The sequence below is a fragment of the Curcuma longa genome, unplaced genomic scaffold (assembly GCF_044706935.1).
Source record: "Curcuma longa cultivar G26 ecotype Majalengka, Jawa Barat unplaced genomic scaffold, ITB_CL_G26_1.1 utg2646_np1212_2152390_RagTag, whole genome shotgun sequence".
Taxonomy (NCBI): Eukaryota; Viridiplantae; Streptophyta; class Magnoliopsida; order Zingiberales; family Zingiberaceae; genus Curcuma; species Curcuma longa.
Genome location: NW_027435599.1, coordinates 1,185,311 through 1,203,630, shown reverse-complemented (window position 1 = coordinate 1,203,630; position 18,320 = coordinate 1,185,311). Strand labels below are relative to the sequence as shown.

The 18,320-nt window shown below is 39.2% G+C and overlaps 3 protein-coding genes and 2 non-coding genes across 5 annotated transcripts; 1 reads left to right on the top strand and 4 right to left on the bottom strand.

Moving 5' to 3' along the window:
* Positions 1-354: 354 nt before the first annotated feature.
* On the top strand, positions 355-2,691 carry LOC141819886 (uncharacterized). The gene is made up of 3 exons (XM_074707142.1): positions 355-474; positions 2,160-2,259; positions 2,360-2,691. The coding sequence occupies exons 2-3, from the start codon at positions 2,166-2,168 to the stop codon at positions 2,503-2,505; spliced, it is 240 nt and encodes a 79-aa protein (XP_074563243.1). The 5' UTR covers positions 355-474; positions 2,160-2,165; the 3' UTR covers positions 2,506-2,691.
* A 2,629-nt stretch (positions 2,692-5,320) lies between these two features.
* Positions 5,321-5,923, bottom strand: LOC141819885 (uncharacterized). The gene has a single exon (XM_074707140.1). The coding sequence runs from the start codon at positions 5,921-5,923 to the stop codon at positions 5,321-5,323; it is 603 nt and encodes a 200-aa protein (XP_074563241.1).
* Positions 5,924-7,309: 1,386 nt separating this feature from the next.
* Positions 7,310-7,390, bottom strand: TRNAL-AAG (transfer RNA leucine (anticodon AAG)). The gene has a single exon. It is a non-coding gene; the product is annotated as a tRNA-Leu (tRNA).
* Positions 7,391-7,718: 328 nt separating this feature from the next.
* On the bottom strand, positions 7,719-7,799 carry TRNAL-AAG (transfer RNA leucine (anticodon AAG)). The gene has a single exon. It is a non-coding gene; the product is annotated as a tRNA-Leu (tRNA).
* A 681-nt stretch (positions 7,800-8,480) lies between these two features.
* LOC141819883 (cellulose synthase-like protein D2) lies at positions 8,481-12,628 on the bottom strand. The gene is made up of 3 exons (XM_074707138.1): positions 11,707-12,628; positions 10,533-11,340; positions 8,481-10,436 (listed from the first exon to the last, which is right to left on the bottom strand). The coding sequence occupies exons 1-3, from the start codon at positions 12,582-12,584 to the stop codon at positions 8,679-8,681; spliced, it is 3,444 nt and encodes a 1,147-aa protein (XP_074563239.1). The 5' UTR covers positions 12,585-12,628; the 3' UTR covers positions 8,481-8,678.
* Positions 12,629-18,320: the final 5,692 nt, after the last annotated feature.

Genomic DNA, 18,320 nt, shown 5'->3' with positions numbered 1-18,320 from the left:
GCTAATTTCTATAAATACATTAATTTAGAACTATTTCGTAATTTATGATTTTTTAAAAAAATAAAAGAAATTTTTCGATCAAAGCACAACCGGTTCGACGAACAGAACGAGTCATGCTACGGTTCATCCAGACCGGCATCCGGTTAAACCGAATGAATTGGACTAAATCCAACTCCGGTTCTGTGTCTATTCTCATTAAAACTTTCGAAAAATCCGGTTGGGTACGAAAACTTCAAAAGTCGAACCGCTGTGAACTCTAAACCGAATAATTTCGTCACCTTCCCGCACCGGTTCGAACCGATCTCTGGCTATTTCTAGGCATTCCCTTTTTTTCTGCTATTAATCCATTCCTCTATTTAAGCGTTTTCCTCCCCGCTTCAGAAATCAGGGACGCATTTCGCCGAATTCAGCGCCGCCGGATCCACAGCGTAGCAATCTCGAAGAGGAGAGTAGAACCACCGATCCAATTCTCTCGTGAGTTTTTCTTCTATTATGTTTCTGTTTTTGCGTCGTTCTGTTGTTCGATTGGTTTTTCTTCTTCTTCCCGATCGACTGGCGATCTAGGGTTTCGATGCTTATTGTGTTGCCGTGGTCATACGGGATTTATTTCGCGTTAATTCAATTTTTTTTTGGATTGGCCGATCGGCATTTAAGCTTTCAAAAAGATAATGGCTTCCTCTTGTGGATATAAATGAAGATTTTCATCTCAACTTGTGATATATCTATTCTTTTGGTTATCTATATCTTAGAATTGAAAATAAGTTCTTTTTTGTCACTTTGTAATTCTACGTGATCGCAATAGCGCCAATCAAAAACAAGTTATCTTTCAGATTTGCGGGGTTTTGTTCCCGTGTGCGACAAATATTGCTTGCAGTTAATTATTTTTGTATCATCTCTTGGATCCCTTGGCTTTTACGATAGTTTTTTCTACTGCCTTGGTGTTTACTGGATGCTGATGTTATTGCCTGGTATGGTGAACAAACTTACTGTCTAGGAGCAATTCTTTATTAGCTACAATGTTTGATGATATAAGTAAAACGGACATGGAGGACATGGACATATTCAAAGACTACATAGATTCTGTAGCTATAAAAGTTAATTTGATTAGTGTATAAGGCGTGAGCATTGTGGAAGTTTAAAAAATATAGATATCACAAAAAAATATCTTGGTATCACAAAAAAAATATATATTTGGCTTGGGTAAGTGATTTAGAATATCTAGATATCACAAAAGATATAGATAGACTTAGAATTCAAACATGGGATATGATCTTTGGGGGTAGTCAATCCCAAAAAATGGGGATATGAGATCAATAGATTGGGTGGGGAGCAGTTAATTTAAATCGAATGCAAGAAACCAATGATGAAGATGGTCTGAAGTAGTAAGATTTTTGATTGGTTATAAGGTTGGGTTTGATTGAGTTGAATAGGACACTAGACAAATAGCGGCAGAGTCTAGATCTATAGAAATGAAATGACAAGCTTTTAAAAGGTGGTTTTATATATTAGGTGCCAGCCCATTGGTCATTGGAGCTTTATGTAAAATAGTTCTTGTTAGGTTCATTTTTCACCTTAAAGTCTATAATAATGGAACAATGCTCATCACTTTATTTCGAGTTAGTTGGGTATTCACTAAATCAGCTAGACAACTATGTTTTCTCAAAAGTAATAGATGTGAATTTTCTTCACTCATATCAAAATGATCTCGCTAGGATGCTACAAGAATCAATGCTCTCATTTGAATCCATGACATCCATTTTGGTACTAGTGACTAATAATTACTTAAGTGTTTGTTATTATTTTGTAACTTGTTTTTCAAAAGTTTTAATTTGGTTTGACTTTTTCATTGAGGTGGGCTTGAATTTTTAAACAAGCTAAATAGAAGATGACTGAAATTAAAACTCATGAGTTGATCTCGTCATACTAAGGGTGCTGAGATGTGCTGGGAGCACAACATAGTATCAAAAATTTTTCTGTTTCAGACTAAAATTTTGGCACAAAATACTATAGTTTTAACAACCATAGTTCCTTTGTGCAATTTTCACTTTCCTACTTCTAATTCCATAGTTACATGGCCTTTATCCTTTTTCTTGAGTGCTCAAAAACTTAAATGCTGGTATATATGCTCAAAAACTTAAATGCTGGTATATATGCTACAGGCAAGCATGACAGCTGGAAAAATTATTGGAGCTTCTGTTGCAACCTGCATTTTCGCCTATGTATGTGATACACTAGTTTCAGATAAAAAGATTTTTGGAGGTCAGTTAGATCACACACCATAGTCCGTAGGTGGAGACTGGAGATCATCAATCGAAATTTAACAAAATGGACTTGCGTCGTCTTTTTTGTTTTGAACCAGGTACAACCCCCAAAACAGTCTCAGACAAGAGATGGTGGGAGGAGACTGATAAGAAGTTCCAGGCATGGCCTCGTACTGCTGGACCACCCGTCGTCATGAATCCTATTAGCCGGCAGAACTTCATCGTCAAGTCGTCTGAGTCATGAAGAAGAGAAGCCATGAGTAACATTCTGCTGCCATTTTGATCTCCCATTTTTTCTGTTCTGTTTTAAGATTATTGCTTACTGGAGATGTCCGAATTGTAATAATTTCTCCAGATTGACTCCGGTTTATGTCCTTATTGATCCTTTTACTATGAAAACTATGAACATGGTGTCATCATTTAAGATTCCTCTGTTTCAGATTCATGGACTCAAAGATCAATTCTTGCTTTTCTTTGTCTTATGGCTAATCACACAAATTGTTTTTATCATGCTTGAACAGAATTGAAAGGTGCATCTATTCTATTTTTTTCCAGTCTTATTGAATTGTATTCTTTTAACTGGGATTTGATATAAATGTAAATTAAATGTTATTTATGTATTTTGATAATCCAGATTTTTGTCCCTTATGATTCAATCCTCTTTTGTTCCCTATTGCACTATACTTGTAAGGGCAAGATAGGAAAGTTATTCTTGAACATAAAGGATTTATTTTTTTTTAGTAATTCATGTATTCAATTCTTACAATCTGATTAATTTTGAAAGTGATCGGTTTGATCTTACAGAAATTTCTATTGACCATCAGGGTAATGGAGGTAGACGATCTAGCATTAAATTTTTCAAACTCCTTATGTGTGGTGTGATGTGCCTGATTTAGATTTGTTTAGAAAGTTCATCTCATCTTTTACCATCACATGAAATTAGGTAGAAAATTAAAAGGTACTTTTAATTATCATATTCACTCCCGATTGTTAAAAAAGTACTGCTCATCTCCTTCCTCCTCGAACAAGTGGGTGCAGGTTATCCCTGAAGCTGTTGCTGGTCATCATTTGCTGCGAGGTCTCAGGCGAATCGCCCTCATTCACCTACTGTTCAAAGCCACCCATCGAGGAGGTCCGGTGACGCGTTCCGAAGCAGTTCTCAACTGGAACATTTTTCAAATAAAAGATGTAAATGTGCCCTTGATTTAGATTTATTTAGAAAGTCCATCTCATCTTTTATCATGAAATTAGCTAGAAAATTAAATGAAAATTTATATATATATATATATATATATATATATATATATATATATATATATATATATATATTTATATGGGTACCGTAGTAAAATATTAAAATAAACAACTAAAAGGATTAATATTTAAATTAGATAAATATTTTGAAGATTAACTCTGAGTTTACATAAATACTTCATGATTATTTAATAGATGAAATTAGTAATGGAAGTTGTCTGTCTAATATTAAAAAATTATTAAAATAGTACTCTATTAATAATTGATACTAGAAATCTCACTTGCATTTCATTTTAAAAGCAATTTTATTATTATTATTTTTTGATGATTCAAATTAGGACACGTGGATCCTGACAGTTCAATGTTGTAAAATTTTCAAACTCCTTATTAGATGAAATTTAAATTTTTAAACGTGAGATTTTTAAAGTTAGATTAAATTCAGTAGTAGGAATGATATATCTATTTCATCTTTTACCATCACATTATATCTTCGAGAGCATAATTAATTTTGATTAAAATTGATCACTTTAAAATTATCTTGATCAAAATTACACGACTATTTTATTTTAGAGATACAATTTTTTTAAAGTATAATTAATTTTTTTGCTTAAAGTAGTTTTAACTAAAGAGGTACATTCATAATAAAAAAAAGGACGCTTTTTTTATTTTCTTCTAATAAATAATACCTTTTGGGCATTCATAATGTAGGATGCATCTTGAGATAAAGCAAAACTTCGGGGTTTTTTCGTAAATTTACTTCATTTCCTATATTTTGTTAATAACACGACGTAAACAATTCCTCAGAGTATTTTATGAACGTGGCAAAAAATTAGGGCCAAAATGAAAGTTTATCTTGTTCGAGGCTTTTCTCGCCGGAGAAGGCATTGGCGGGGCGCCAGCACCGATTGCGATCTACTTCTGGATTCGCGGAGCTCATTCTGTGGATAAACTGTTTCTTCTTGAAATTAGAGTCAACTATAGAACGAAACTGTGACGATCATCTTGCTTGCCTCTTTTCTTTCTCCTACTTGCTCTTTTGGCGATGCGTTCGCTTTCGGCTGGATTTTGAGCAACTATGAACAAGAGAGCGAACCCTAGCTGGTAAAGGTAGAAGGAGCTGAAGAAAGGGGGTCTTTTTGGTGCTTTTGACTCGAAAACAAGGTGGGTATCTTATCCTCAACCATGAATTCACTAGATTTGTGTTCTTATTCCATTATTAGCCACATGCTATGCATCTCTGTTTAACTATCACTAAGCAAAACCTAGATTGCTCTAGTAACGTACAGATTTCGTAAACTTAAGGGAAATGGAGAAGATGTTGTTGAGGGAAAATAGAGGCAAAAACAAGAACAAGGTTTGTGTTCTTATTGATGAAGTCACAAGATTTCTGTTCTTATTCCATTATTAGCGACATTCTATGCATCTCTGTTTAACTATCACTAAGCAAAACCTAGATTGCTCAAGTAACATACAGATTTTGTAGCCACATTCTATGCATCTCTGTTTAACTATCACAAAGCAAGATCTAGATTGCTCTTGTAACATACAGATTTCGTAAACTAAAGGGAAATGGAGAAGATGCTGTTGAGGGAAAATAGAGGCAAAAACATGAAGAACAAGGTTTGTGTTCTTATTGACGAATTCACAAGATTTCTGTTCTTATTCCATTATTAGCTACATTCTATGCATCTCTGTTTAACTATCACAAAGCAAGATCTAGATTGCTCTATTAACATACAGATTTCGTAAATTTATGTGAAATGGAGTTGTTTAGGGGAAATGGATTCAATCTGATTCGATGGCAATCAATGGGATGTGGAGCTGCAACCTGACTCAACTGTACTACCATTTGACTGGAAGAAATGGAGTTGGCAAGAGATGTGTGTCCAGAACCTCACAGAGACAAAGATGCCCACCTTCCACCTGGTTTTTGCTTGCCCTTTGAGATCAAACGGCACGATTTCTCGCCTCAATGCCTTGTCCATGGCCTCCATTGCACCCTGGTTCAGTGGTATTGGTAACGATTGAAAGTGATAATTGAGCGGGCGGGAGCTGTTCTTAGGAACCTCGAGTGAGTTGGACTTCAGCACTGCAACATCAATGTCATGGAACTGGAGACGGAACATCAGGGCGGAGAAGCTGGTGTGGGCCTTGTTGTTATCATTCACTGCCTCCAAATTTATGGTTATCTCTATCTCGAGCAACCCTAATTGATCATAGTTGAGCTGGTCGAGATGTGCATAGGCCACCCTGATGAAGGGCATCTTTGGTTGGTAGACCATGTACACTACGAACACCGCTATGCCTGCGATGATAACAGCTATAGTAAGGATGGCACACAGAACTGCAAGTGTCCAGATCAAGAAATGGGTCTGCTGGCCCTCCTTGGTAATCAGCCGTGGTCGCATTATGAGCCCTGATCAACAGCATTGGGGAGAAGAAATGCTGCGACCGCGATTTGTGTTCTTATGATGTCTGTTACCCATGGTATGAGGTCAGTTGGTGGCTTCATCCCTGTGCTGGGGTTCTTGTCCAAGGCAATGTGGAAAGTTTGGTATCTTCTTTGCCGAGTAATAGGTTTTCTTGCTAAATGTGATCTTTTAAGACATTGATTGCTTTCTTGTTTCCCCAAGAACAATACCATGCTTGCCTTGTGCATCTCTCAACTTGTTGAGTTAGCCAAAAGCAACCATTTTAGCTTTAAATATTCCCTTGCGAAGTGTTCGCTTATTAAGCATGATCGAGGAATCGATACGGCTAATATATATTCTCTCATCATAGTGTTCTAATCATTTTTGCAGGTGTTTGTGTTTTGCAACTAAGGCTTTGGCTTCCGAGCGGAGCATTGGTTACTGAAGATTCAATTCGAGTACATGCCAACCTAAAGATTACTTCATCGACAAGGTATGAATCTCAAACAAACATGTAAGCTTGCTTTCCCTCAACAATAGCAAATACCTCGTTCGCTATGGAAGCTACGAATGATGTTATGTGCTTCATGCCGTTTTACCTCTTACCTCATAGTACTCTTTCGGTGAAGTTCATGTTCTATCGTAGAGTTTTGTGAAACTTCTGATCAGGGAAAAGTTATTCGACTGTTTGTCAAGAACATCACTGTGCACAATACATGGCCATGATCTTCAACAAAGTGAAAGGTGAGGCTTAAGCAAAGCTGAATAATCAATCGGTTGGCTTTGTATTTGTTTTATCATATTTCCATAATTTCTACATAGATGAATGTGGTTTGTAATTTATTCTGAAACCTTTTTCTTCTTGTCGTATAAGCATGGCAATGGATCGTAAGCTGTGATTGAATCAGGGCCTACGAGAGGAATTAGAAATTAATTTGGATGAAAATGATCTAGAATTATGATTATTTTAAAATTAAAATGGATATAATATTCTCTATCTTTTTTAATTTGATTTGTTAAAAAATAAGGATATTACTGGCTATTTTCAATGGGAGGCAAGAATCAAAACTGAATATTGGTTAAATGGATCCCCTACCTGATCAACTTGGTCTCGACTTGCCAAGGTAGAGCAAGTTCATTGAATAATGAACCTTGCTACATTAAAAGGAAATAAAAATAAAAAACGTTGAGAAAAAATGTACTTTACGAAAAAATTAACAAAGAAAAATACGCAACAGATGAGAACGAAAATATTTAAAGAAACAAAAGAGAGAACAAACTTAATAAAGCAGTGATAAAAGTTACAATAAAAAAACAAGAAATAGTGTTACATCAAAAATGAAATTTAAAAACTCAATAAAAAAAGGTGCACAAAATAATTAATGTTGAGAGTGGGATTTGAACCCACGCCCTTTCGGACCAGAACCTTAATCTGGCGCCTTAGACCAACTCGGCCATCTCAACTTTGAATATCACATAACAAAAACAATTGGAAGAGTTTTTTTGTCTGTAGTGGTAACGGTGACACGAAGAGGGAACAGATTCAAGCTCTATCAGAAAAAGTGTTTTTTCGTCTGTAGTCAAGTTGAATCTCGAGCTTACAGCGTGGTTAGCTTGTCTCGCATCAAGTACAAGCTTTGTTTGGATTAGTTTGTCGTGCCAACTAATTAAACAAGAACAAGAAAGTAAAAAAATCATGAGCATATATAACACACACACTTACATCAAAAAGAAAATAAAAAACTTAATAAAAAAAAAATGCACAAAATCATATATAAATAAAAACAATTAATGTTGAGAGTGGGATTTGAACCCACGCCCTTTCGGACCAGAACCTTAATCTGGCGCCTTAGACCAACTCGGCCATCTCAACAACTGAGGTCTCATTATAAAAATACATAAAAAATAGAAGAGTTTTCTCGTCTGTCGCTCATCAACAAGGTGTAGTAGTAACGTTGACAAGAAGAGGGAACAGATTCAAGCTCTATCAGAAAAGGGATCGACATTTGGATGGTTTTAAAACTTGTAATGGAGCACAATCATGAACTGAAGCCTTCTCCGCCGAGCAAGGCTCAATGTGTTCGTTCACAAAGAGAGATTCTTGTCATCGCGAAAGCCTTTTCATGTACTCAACCTTCAATCAAAATGCTCAAGACCCACACTGCTTTTTACAATGCAGTGCAGATTGAGAGTAGCAACTGCAGGATCAACATCTGACTCCATAGCTCAAATGGCTCACTGCTACTTCAATGATGCTGTCCGAATTGAGACCATGCACACAAACAATGAGGAGTCGATTCCCATTGTCGTGTTATTTTCCGATGTCCACTGCTTGTTGATGAAGCTGAGGCATCACTTACTTGCCCCTTCAGGCAGTGGATTGCCGCAACACCAGCAATGCCGGACTTGTTTCCGCAATCTCACCATCATCGTTTCGGCAAGATGTGCATTTTGAGCCGATCCAGGAAGAAGAATTGCACAGCATGACTTATTACTTCACAGGCAATGATCGAGATCATTAAAAAGCTCAACACTTCATGGTACACCATGACTATAAACTAAAACTGCAGTGAAGTTTAAATTTACTAAGTAACAAAGAACATAAATATGTCTTCAAATAGCATCTACGACATGCATGCGAACAGTCGTCCAACTTATAATACTGAACCATCGATCATACGAGTAGACATGCTTCTCATTTTCCTCATGAACATCGAAATTCAATTGTCAAAATAAATATTTGCAGAAGGAATCAAGGGAAAGTGAAGGAGCCTCCGATCTGTGAGCTACTGCCTGATGGTGGATTGATTGAAACCCAAAGTAGTGATATGGTGATGGCGAGGAGACCGGACCACACGAAGACGATCGTCGGCGTCCTTCCTCTCCGTCCCATGAGTCCTTTTGCGAACGGGTAGAGGTGCGCCAACACCCAGAAGCTGAAGAAAACTCCACCCAACAACTTGCTCCACTCCGGTATGGTGCTGTATATGGTGCGGCTAACTCCGACTGCAATTGCAATCAAATTCACCATCATGATGGTGATGGGCGGTATCATCAACGAGGTCCACTTGACGATGTAGAGATCAGCAAACTCATCGTCTTCATCATCGCCTGCCGACTTTGATGTGAGAGTGAATGAGATCTCAATGCCAGCGATCACCTTCAGCAACCCCTGGAGCACAGCAGCGAGATGGGCACTAGTTCCTCCGATCAGCCAGAACTGCTCATTCCGCCACCATTCTTCGAGCTCGATGGCAGACCACTTGATCTCGAGAACCGCTAGCAAGCAGAGTGTCAGCGTGATGAGGAGCAGGTAAGTGAGGAAGGTCACGTTGAGGGTCTGCACTATGAACTGCCCTGTGAACAGTGAGAGTGCTGGCAGGAAGCAATAGACGATCAGGAAGATGGAGGTGAACGGGTAGATGCCGACGTTGAGGTATGCAACTCTCTGGAGAATCTTCATTCTTGAACTTGCAAGCAATGCATTGTTACGGGAGAAGAAAATCTCGACAGAGCCTGTTGCCCATCGAAGTACTTGATGAAGCCGATCGGTCAGGTTGATCGGCGCCGTCCCACGGAACGCATCAGGCTTGGTCACACAATAAACAGACTTCCATCCTCTGTTATGCATCCTGTAGCCAGTGACAACATCCTCAGTTACAGAGCCGTAGATCCATCCGACACGCTGCCCCCACTCGGTCTTGTCTTCGTACCAGCATGAAATGACGCTGATCGCTTCAGCAACAGTGGATGCATCCAGAAGTTCCCTGGGAGCAGTGAGAATACCAGGTTGACGGCCATACTTCACGGCAGGATGATCAGCAAGAGGTCGGCCTTGGAGCTCAGCGACTGGAATAGAATCGATAAGGAAGGATGAGTTTCCAAACTGTTTAGGGAAGGTAGACATGGCCATCTCATCGTCCTCGTAATCTCCTAGGCGAAGTGCCCGTGTCTCCTCAGATGCCACGGCTGCCTGGTTTTTACGCATCCGAGGAAAGCAGCAGCTGCAGCAGCCCGCGCGATGCTCTTTGGATCGCGGAGGATCGAAGCCATACAGAGCAATTCGTCTGAAGAGGCAGCCAGTTCCGACGTAAACCGGACCTTGCAGTCCATCAAGCGCTCTCATGTTGACGTCGAAGAACACTGTATTGTTGTTTGCATAACGATCAGAGGGGTCGATGCCTTCAAACCGCTGAGGAAACTGAACGTAGCACAGGCGATCACCACCACGATCCATCATGAAGCACATGCCCTCTCGGAGGGCCTCCGAGTTATATACGTAGTGGTCACAGTCGAGGTTGAGAATGAAAGGACCGTTAGACATGATCGCAGAGGCACGGACGAGAGCATTCATGGCTCCAGCCTTTTTGTTGTGGTCATAGCCTGGCCGCTTCTCACGGGAGACGTAGACCAGCATCGGTAGACGAATATCTATGTCTGTGAAATCCAGAGGCCTGCCCTCTTCACTGTTCCCAAACAGTGGTTCATCGCTTGGAGGCTTCAACATTACCTGGAATCAAGAGTAGACAAATTTAGCAAAAAACATGAAAATCAGCTAAGAACACAGATGGTAGGGGAAAATATAATTTACTGACCAACAAATTACCTGAATGATTCCAGCATGATCACCACGAGTATGCTCTGAAGAAGGATTCATCCAAGTTCCAGGCCAGTGGGTGCCATCAGCCATCCATGTAGCTTTAGGAATTTTGATGGGTTCTATTGGATCATCACTAGCAACCTCTCTTTGTCGTTTCATTGCCTTCATCTCTTCACGTGCATGGTATGCATCAGATCGACGTCTGATTGATTCGGGCAAACCATTGATCCGAACTTTGAATTCATCATACTCTCTCTTTACCCGTCTCCGGTCCTTGACGAAGTCTGGTCGTACCTTGTTCTTGTAGGGGTCCTTCTTCAAATTAAAATAGCTTTCTGGATTTCTTGGCTCAATGCCATGTTTCCTGCAGAAAGGAACCCAAAGATTGGCAAAGCTAGCAGCCTCAGCCATGGCCTCGAAGGTCAAAAGGGCACCACCATCATCGGAGACATAACAAGATAGCTTTTCGACAGGATAGTCAGCAGCGAGGATGGAAAGTATGGTATTTGCAGTCACAAGTGGAGGTTCTTTCTCTGGATCGGCTGTGGAAACAAACACGTCGATGCCTGGAAGATCAGATTTTCCAGAGGGATTGTTGATTGTAGGAGTCTCAAACTTCTCCTTTAAGACAGCAAGGTCAGTGGCTCGATTTACAGGAGACAACTTTGGAAGCTGATCCAATAGCCAGGAGAATGCAAACCAAAGCTCACAGACAACTGACATCCCCCATAACCAAATAGCATCCTCATTTTTGTGCCTTATTCTCCAAGCAAGAAACAGCCCAAGAGCAACCATGCGGACGAAGATGAGGAGACTGAAAACAAAAAAGTATAATCAATTTTTTTCCCTCAGAAAGCAAAAAAAAAATCTCAAATGCAAGGATCAAAAAGTTTAGTGAATCTGATGATTGCCTACTTGGAGGATATATGGTCTCATACACAAGAGACAAGCATACAAACTGTATCACCACAGCATATAGAGATTTAGTACAAAAACAATGCCAAAATCAAAGTGACTAATCTAGACAAACAAGAATCGAGCACATTTCAACTTGAGGCAACTTTTGAGCAAAATTCTAACTGCATATTTGTCAATCCTAATTGCATACCTAGCAAACTGGACTGCAAGAATAATTCACAATGTATGCCAAAGAAAAGGATAAGAAAGTCATAATTATTACCGGTAAGGGCTCAAAATTGCAGCTGGGATCTTTAATTTTCGAGTAAGCGGCCGCCATGGTTTGTGTGTTAGCTCGCTGGGCTGCCCATTTTCTCCATCCCCTGTATTTTCTGTAGGCCAAATTGCATTGCCATAGCCATAGGTCCCTTTTGTCTCGAAGAGCCAGCGGTTATGATCCCAATCAGAAGTCTGGCTCCTAGTCAACTTCTGTGATCTCATTATCGAAAGCCTTCTTTCCATCTTTGACATCCCGAGAGGAGCAGGCAACTGGAGCGGCCGCCCTTCTAAATTATTGTTGACCATCTCCTCCAATTCAGTGGTTTTATATGGTTCTTTGCATCCTGGACAGATCCCACCACCAACCTTCACTGCATCTGAAAAACACTCACCGCATATTTTGAAGTCACATTCACAGGGAAGGATATCGACCCCACGCTCATCGCTCATGACCTTTGAATCACATCCAGGCATTGCACAAGAAGAGCCCTTGGCACCAGCCATCTGAGGATGGCTTGTCTCAGATTCAATCACTTTGTCCATCAGATGTGCACGCGTGACGCTATTGCATCCACCAGTAAACAGTGAATTTGAGACGTATTGTTCTTCAACCTTTGCAGAAATGACTGGATCCATCGGTTGATTGTCAGGAGTGGGGGGAATGTGCACATGATAATTAGTAAACTCCTTGTCAAAATCACCGCTTCCGAAATCACTATCAAGGTCATCTCTGGAGTAGCTAACGTAGCGGCCCGATGAAGTTCGACGGGCAAATTTGACAGTGGGGGCTCCAAGCGGTGGTCTGCCATCGCCCTGCTGCGGATCAGATGATGAAGCAAGCCGCACAGATTGACTTACTCTAAGAACATTGTTTGAAGACATCTCGTATCACTTGTAGAGATCGACCTTCAGAAATTACAGATAGAGACATGGAACAGCAAAAATAAAAATTGTCGCTTCTATAACAAGAACCACAAAATCTTCCTGATTTAACAAGTGTTAGAGCATAAAAATCTTAGCTTTACCGAAAAATAAATAGCAAGATGACATCTGAAAGAGTCGACAGCCCTTTAATGTTTCGTGTAACGAAAAAAATCCCCAAATCATAAAGAATAACAGAGAGAAGACGTTCGGAACAAGATCGGGAAAATGCGGAAGAGCAGAAACCTAAGCAGTTCAAAAGAAGATGACCACCGGTTAGATCGCCTACCTCAGAGTTCAACGAGAGCGATGAAGCACATGATGGTTTTTCTTAAAGCGAGAGAGAACACCACAGGGGAGTAACACCAGACTCGTCAAAGATCGGGAGGTTGGACAACAGACCCGACCGATTCTCCACCGAACACCGCTGTTGAACCCTTCAGCGTTGTCTCTTTCTTAAGAAAGCGTCTCACTTACGAAGTACCGCGCCGAGAGGCGCGACGTGGTCAAAGGAAGAAGAGGAACCAGCGCAGGAAGCGAGATGGGCTGTCGGCCGGAGGGCCCCTGGCCACCGGAGAGGAGCGCCTGCTAGGGTTCGGCGACGGCGATGCGGAAGAGTGACGAAGACAGAGAGGAGAGATTTGAGCGAAAGGAGCGGCCTTTTTAAAGAAATTAAATTAAAAGGAAAAAGACAGTGAAAGAAAAATATTTTCTCAAAGCGACGAGGAAGGCGAGCCGAACGGAACTAATCTGCGCGAATCCGACGTGCTGCTTCGGACTCGAAACAGCGTGAGACCACCGTTTCAAATAGGACAGCTGGACACGTGCGCCCCAAAGGCAGAAGCTGTCTACGCGTTGACATGGCAAGCTCTCATTCGTCAAACGAAGAAGATTCTCGAAGCGTAAGGCACCGGCGTAGGAATTGCCCTGTCCGGGGCGACGGATCGCGTGTTCGCGTCGAACCAGAATACTCAGTGATTTCGTGACCTGTAAGTTTCCAATTTGTTATCATCTGTGGGCCTCGGCGAGGGCCCGGTGCTTTAATCCATTATATGCGTGTGAATGTGTCTGAGGTAGGACAACTGTTCTTCAATCTCGTAGCTCATAGCAAACGCGTGGGAAGCTTGCGTGTGGGTGTGCATATCGAACCAGAGTACGCAACAGCATGCTGACGCGTCCGTACTCTATTTGCCATCCTTTGTAGGACACACAGTGGACCCCAGTGATCAACTAAAGTTCAGCATCCAAACTGTGTCCGGGGTGCGACAACCGTTGGGTTAACGCGGCGAGGACAAGGGTGGAGGCGAGATTGGTGCGTTGGAGATTAGCTGTGAGGAATTAACATTTGCATGGGAGGAGAACGCACGTGGTCAGCATCAACGCGTTCTAATGGAAAATTTTGAAGCACAAAATATTTGTTTTATTTTTTTAATTGGATATAAAATAATTTTTTTTAATTTAAAACTAATAATAAAATTATACCATGTTTAGGATTATTATTATTTATAGAAAAATATTTTCATATTACAATTACCAAGTATATTAATTATTACTGATTGACTTTAATTTTACCTTTATTGAAAATTTCCTAAAATATGATCTCGTTTTTCAATAAAAAAATATTGATTTTTAAATTCCCTTTCAATTCAAATGATTTAGATTGTGGCATGATTTAGGGAGGATGTATCTTTTTAGGGAATATTTTATATCCCCCCTCAAAGTTTACCTTTTTGTAAAAGTACAAATTTTAAAATTTTTAAACTCCTCTTTGTTTACCGAACATATTATCCATTTAGTATAATAATTTATATTTTATTAAGTTAATCGTATTATATGTCAATTATATATTCAATCAATATATATTTTATCCCCAAAAAGGGCACTTTTATTTATTAATAGTAATTTTTTTTCCCCCAAAAAACTTTTATTTATATAGTAATTTTTATTTAAATTATTATAACGTTAACTAATTTTAGTCAAAAATAGTATAATATAAATCATTTCTACTTCGTTGTCAAAAATACTTTAGTGCTTGTTAAAATTATTCCAACATTATTAAATATTGGTTAAATTTTTTAAAATAAAAGTACTGTGACTTAAAATAATTTTAGTGAAAATTGCAATTAACAGATAAAATAGAAAAAATAAATAGCAATTGATTAAAGGCCGCACATGTTAGGAAATTCCTAAAACACACTTAACTTTTAAATTTTTGACGTACTTATTTTTTATTTTGCCTCTCCCGTTAACCACTATAATGCCACTATGATACCAATTTTTATCACTATAATATTAATTTTTAAAAATCAATATTACTATGATATTTTTTTAAAAAAAAAATCAATATCACAATGATATTACATTTCAAAAATTAATATCATTTTAGTATTACATAAACTTTAAAATCAACATCACTATGATGTTAAATTTCAAAGAATAATATCATTGTCATGTTGATTTTCACACATCAACACTATTGTGATATTGATTTTTTAAAAAATATTATTTTAATATTAAAGATTGAGTATTTTTTTGAAAATAAAGTGTACCTTTTATTTATTATATCATATAATATTAATTTTCTTAATCCAATTAAATATTTTTTAATTAATATTTTTATATATTTCATGGAAAGTGACGGTATACAATATCTGAGGTGGGTCACGTTGCCGGGCGGTGGGGCATGTGGCGTCGTCATGCGCGACGTAACCGAGGAAATCGCGGCGCGAATTCTCCTCATTTCCTTTTTATTTATTTATTTTTATTTCCTCCCAAGGAAGAAAACTTTTAATAATTAATAATTTTCTTTTTTTCCAGATAAATACTTTCTTTATAGATTTATTTTATGAATATTTTGAAATGGAAAGTAATGTTTATTATACAAATGAATAAATTTAATTTCAAGAGATAAATAAGAAAAATATAGACGTCAAACTTAATAATAGTATTTTTTTTTTCATTAATTGAAACTTAACCACCCCTTGACTGTAACAATTTTGACTAAGATTTTCTTTTGACTAATGATTAATTATATTTTTCAAAAGAATGAAAATCATATCGATGAATTTGGATCAAACCTAACCCACTATCTCACAATTTGGGGTAAAAGAAACCTAATTCAATAACGAATAGATGAAAATTTGATACTCACAATGAAAAAGAGAAAGAAAGAACATGAACATGAACATGGCAATAGTTTTTTAACTTTCAAGAATAATACTTAAAAATGTTGAATGTATATTATTATTCTACTATCCCATGTGATAAAATGATTTTAAAGACCGGAAAAAAGTAAAATGTTTATAAAATATATGATTGTGATTAGTTGACTTTCTCTACACACGTTGAAATGAGTTCTTTTGACAAGTTGAGTATGGGTCAGGTCGACTCCTCTTGAGTTTGTGTTTATCTAGGCGATTATTGTTAGGTCGGTTTCTATTGGATCAGCTTGTATCAAGTCAAGCAACATAAGGACGACGTCAAGACATTTCAAGTTTGTGTTTGTTAAATATATGCTTTGGCGGAGAGAGCTGAATGACTGAGTGGTCAACTGCCAAATGCTGAGCAGAATGGCCGAGCAGAGTGGTCGAACTCAGTGCCGAGCAGAGTGGCCGAGCCGAATGGCAGAACTGCCTAGTGCTGAGCCGAGTGGCCGAACCGCCGAGTGCCGAGCCAAGTTGCCGAATGGCCGAGCCGAGTTGCCGAATGACCGAATGGCCGAGCCGAGTTGCCGAATGGTCGAGGCCTGCGTTCAACGCAGTTTCCTTAAAACAGATTTATCCCCTCCGGCGGTGCTTAGAGGTAAAAACGGACGTCTGTTTCCCAGGATACAACGACAGAACCGGAAAACAATCAAGCACAGATCGTTGCCGGCGAACTGATTACACCCGTAGGCTATCACAGGGGAAAGCAGAGAAAAGAGGAAGTGATGGATCGAGAATACTCTGTTCTCTGCTCCCATCGCTGCCTCTTTTATAACCTCGCACCATATCTCCAATTAATTGGAGATTAATGGTGGAATTGATGGCTTGATTCAAAACGTCTAATTAACTCTGGCCGTTTCAACGCCAGGTAATAACTCTTGTCCGTTTCATTGCAGCCAACGTTACAAAAAAAATTGAAAGGAATGACAAAATGTTGGTTCATCTGCTTGGGCAAATTACGCCCTGACCGATCCGACATTCGACGCGCGTAGGTCGCGCTCGCACACAAGTTACCTTGTGGGCAATGCAATCCGGGCCCTGGATTTGCACCCCCCTTGCGCACCCACGCGTGAGAGAGAGCCTCTCCCCTTGCATTTGTTCATAACATCAATGCTTGTGATACAATATAAACCAACTAAGTTGCCCTTCAACTACCAATGTGGGACTAAAGTCCTCCATATGAGGGTCTTCTCCATCCTTCCATTTCATTGTTTCTATTCATATTTCCAACAATGTTTTCCAAGCCGACTATTGTTGGGTCAGTTTCTATTGGATCTGCTTGTATTGGGTCAAGCAATATAAGGACAGCACCGAGATATCTCGAAATTGTGTTTTCCTGGCCGACTATTGTTGGGTCGATTTCTATTGGATTGGCTTGTATCGGATCAAATAACTAGAGCTGTCAAACGGGACAACCCATGGCGGGGTGGGCTAACCCATGACGGGCCCATCATATGGCGGGGCGGGGCGGGTTGGGAAATCTCCAACTCAACCCAACTCAAGGTGGGTCGCGGGTTAGGCGGGCCAACCCGCGGGCCTATTAAAAAAATAAAAAAATATTAAAAATTTTAAGTTTGAAGTATAATTTAAATTCATTAAGTTGAAAGTTTTAAGTTTGAATTATAATTTTTAAACTTAAATTGTATTTTAAATAGATATGAATCCCACTAATTCATTAAATTTTATACTTTAATTTTAAAATTTAAAATAAATAAATAAACTTTCTCAACCCGCGGGTCGACCCAAGCCCGCCGCGGGCCAACCCACGCCGGTCGCGGGCCTAGGCGGGCCACCTCAACCCATCTTAAAATGGATTGATAAAATTTCAACCAACCCGCCTAAATTTCTTGACGGGGCGGGCCAACCTGGCGGGCCTAACCCAACTTGACGGCTATACAGACAACACAAGGATGGGTCTGAGACATCTGGTAAGAAGATATCCGGTTCTTATGAGGATCTCAAACGATGACAACTGCATTAGGAAGATTGAGAACACTGTAAAAGAGTAAAAAAAAAAAAAAGGTCAAGATGGATCTTCATGAAATTTCTGTGATGCTCAAGTCAAACCCTTACAAAGAAAAAAAGAGAAGTAGATGGGAAAAACTGTAAATAAGTAGTAAAAAATTATTGGGGGTATTTATGTCCGTGTGAGCGGACCTCCTTTTATACCATCCTAGGAGAGTAAAGATAGTCTATCGTTTGCACACTTCTTGCTTAACCGCATCATGCCATATTATGATTGCATGACTCCGTCTTTCGATCTGCTAGCTCGACCCGAGTTTAGTCTTGAATTCGGCTAATTTATCTTGAACTCGCTGTGAATTGACTTAGTTTGACTTGAGCTCGACTGTGAATTTGATTGACCTGACTTGAGCTCGACCATGAGTTGAACTAACCTGCCTCTGCGTTGATTTAATTTTAGACATGTCACGTGGCCTCGATTGCCTCCACTACATCAATATACAATAGCAAAAGGTATTGTAAATGGCCAGTT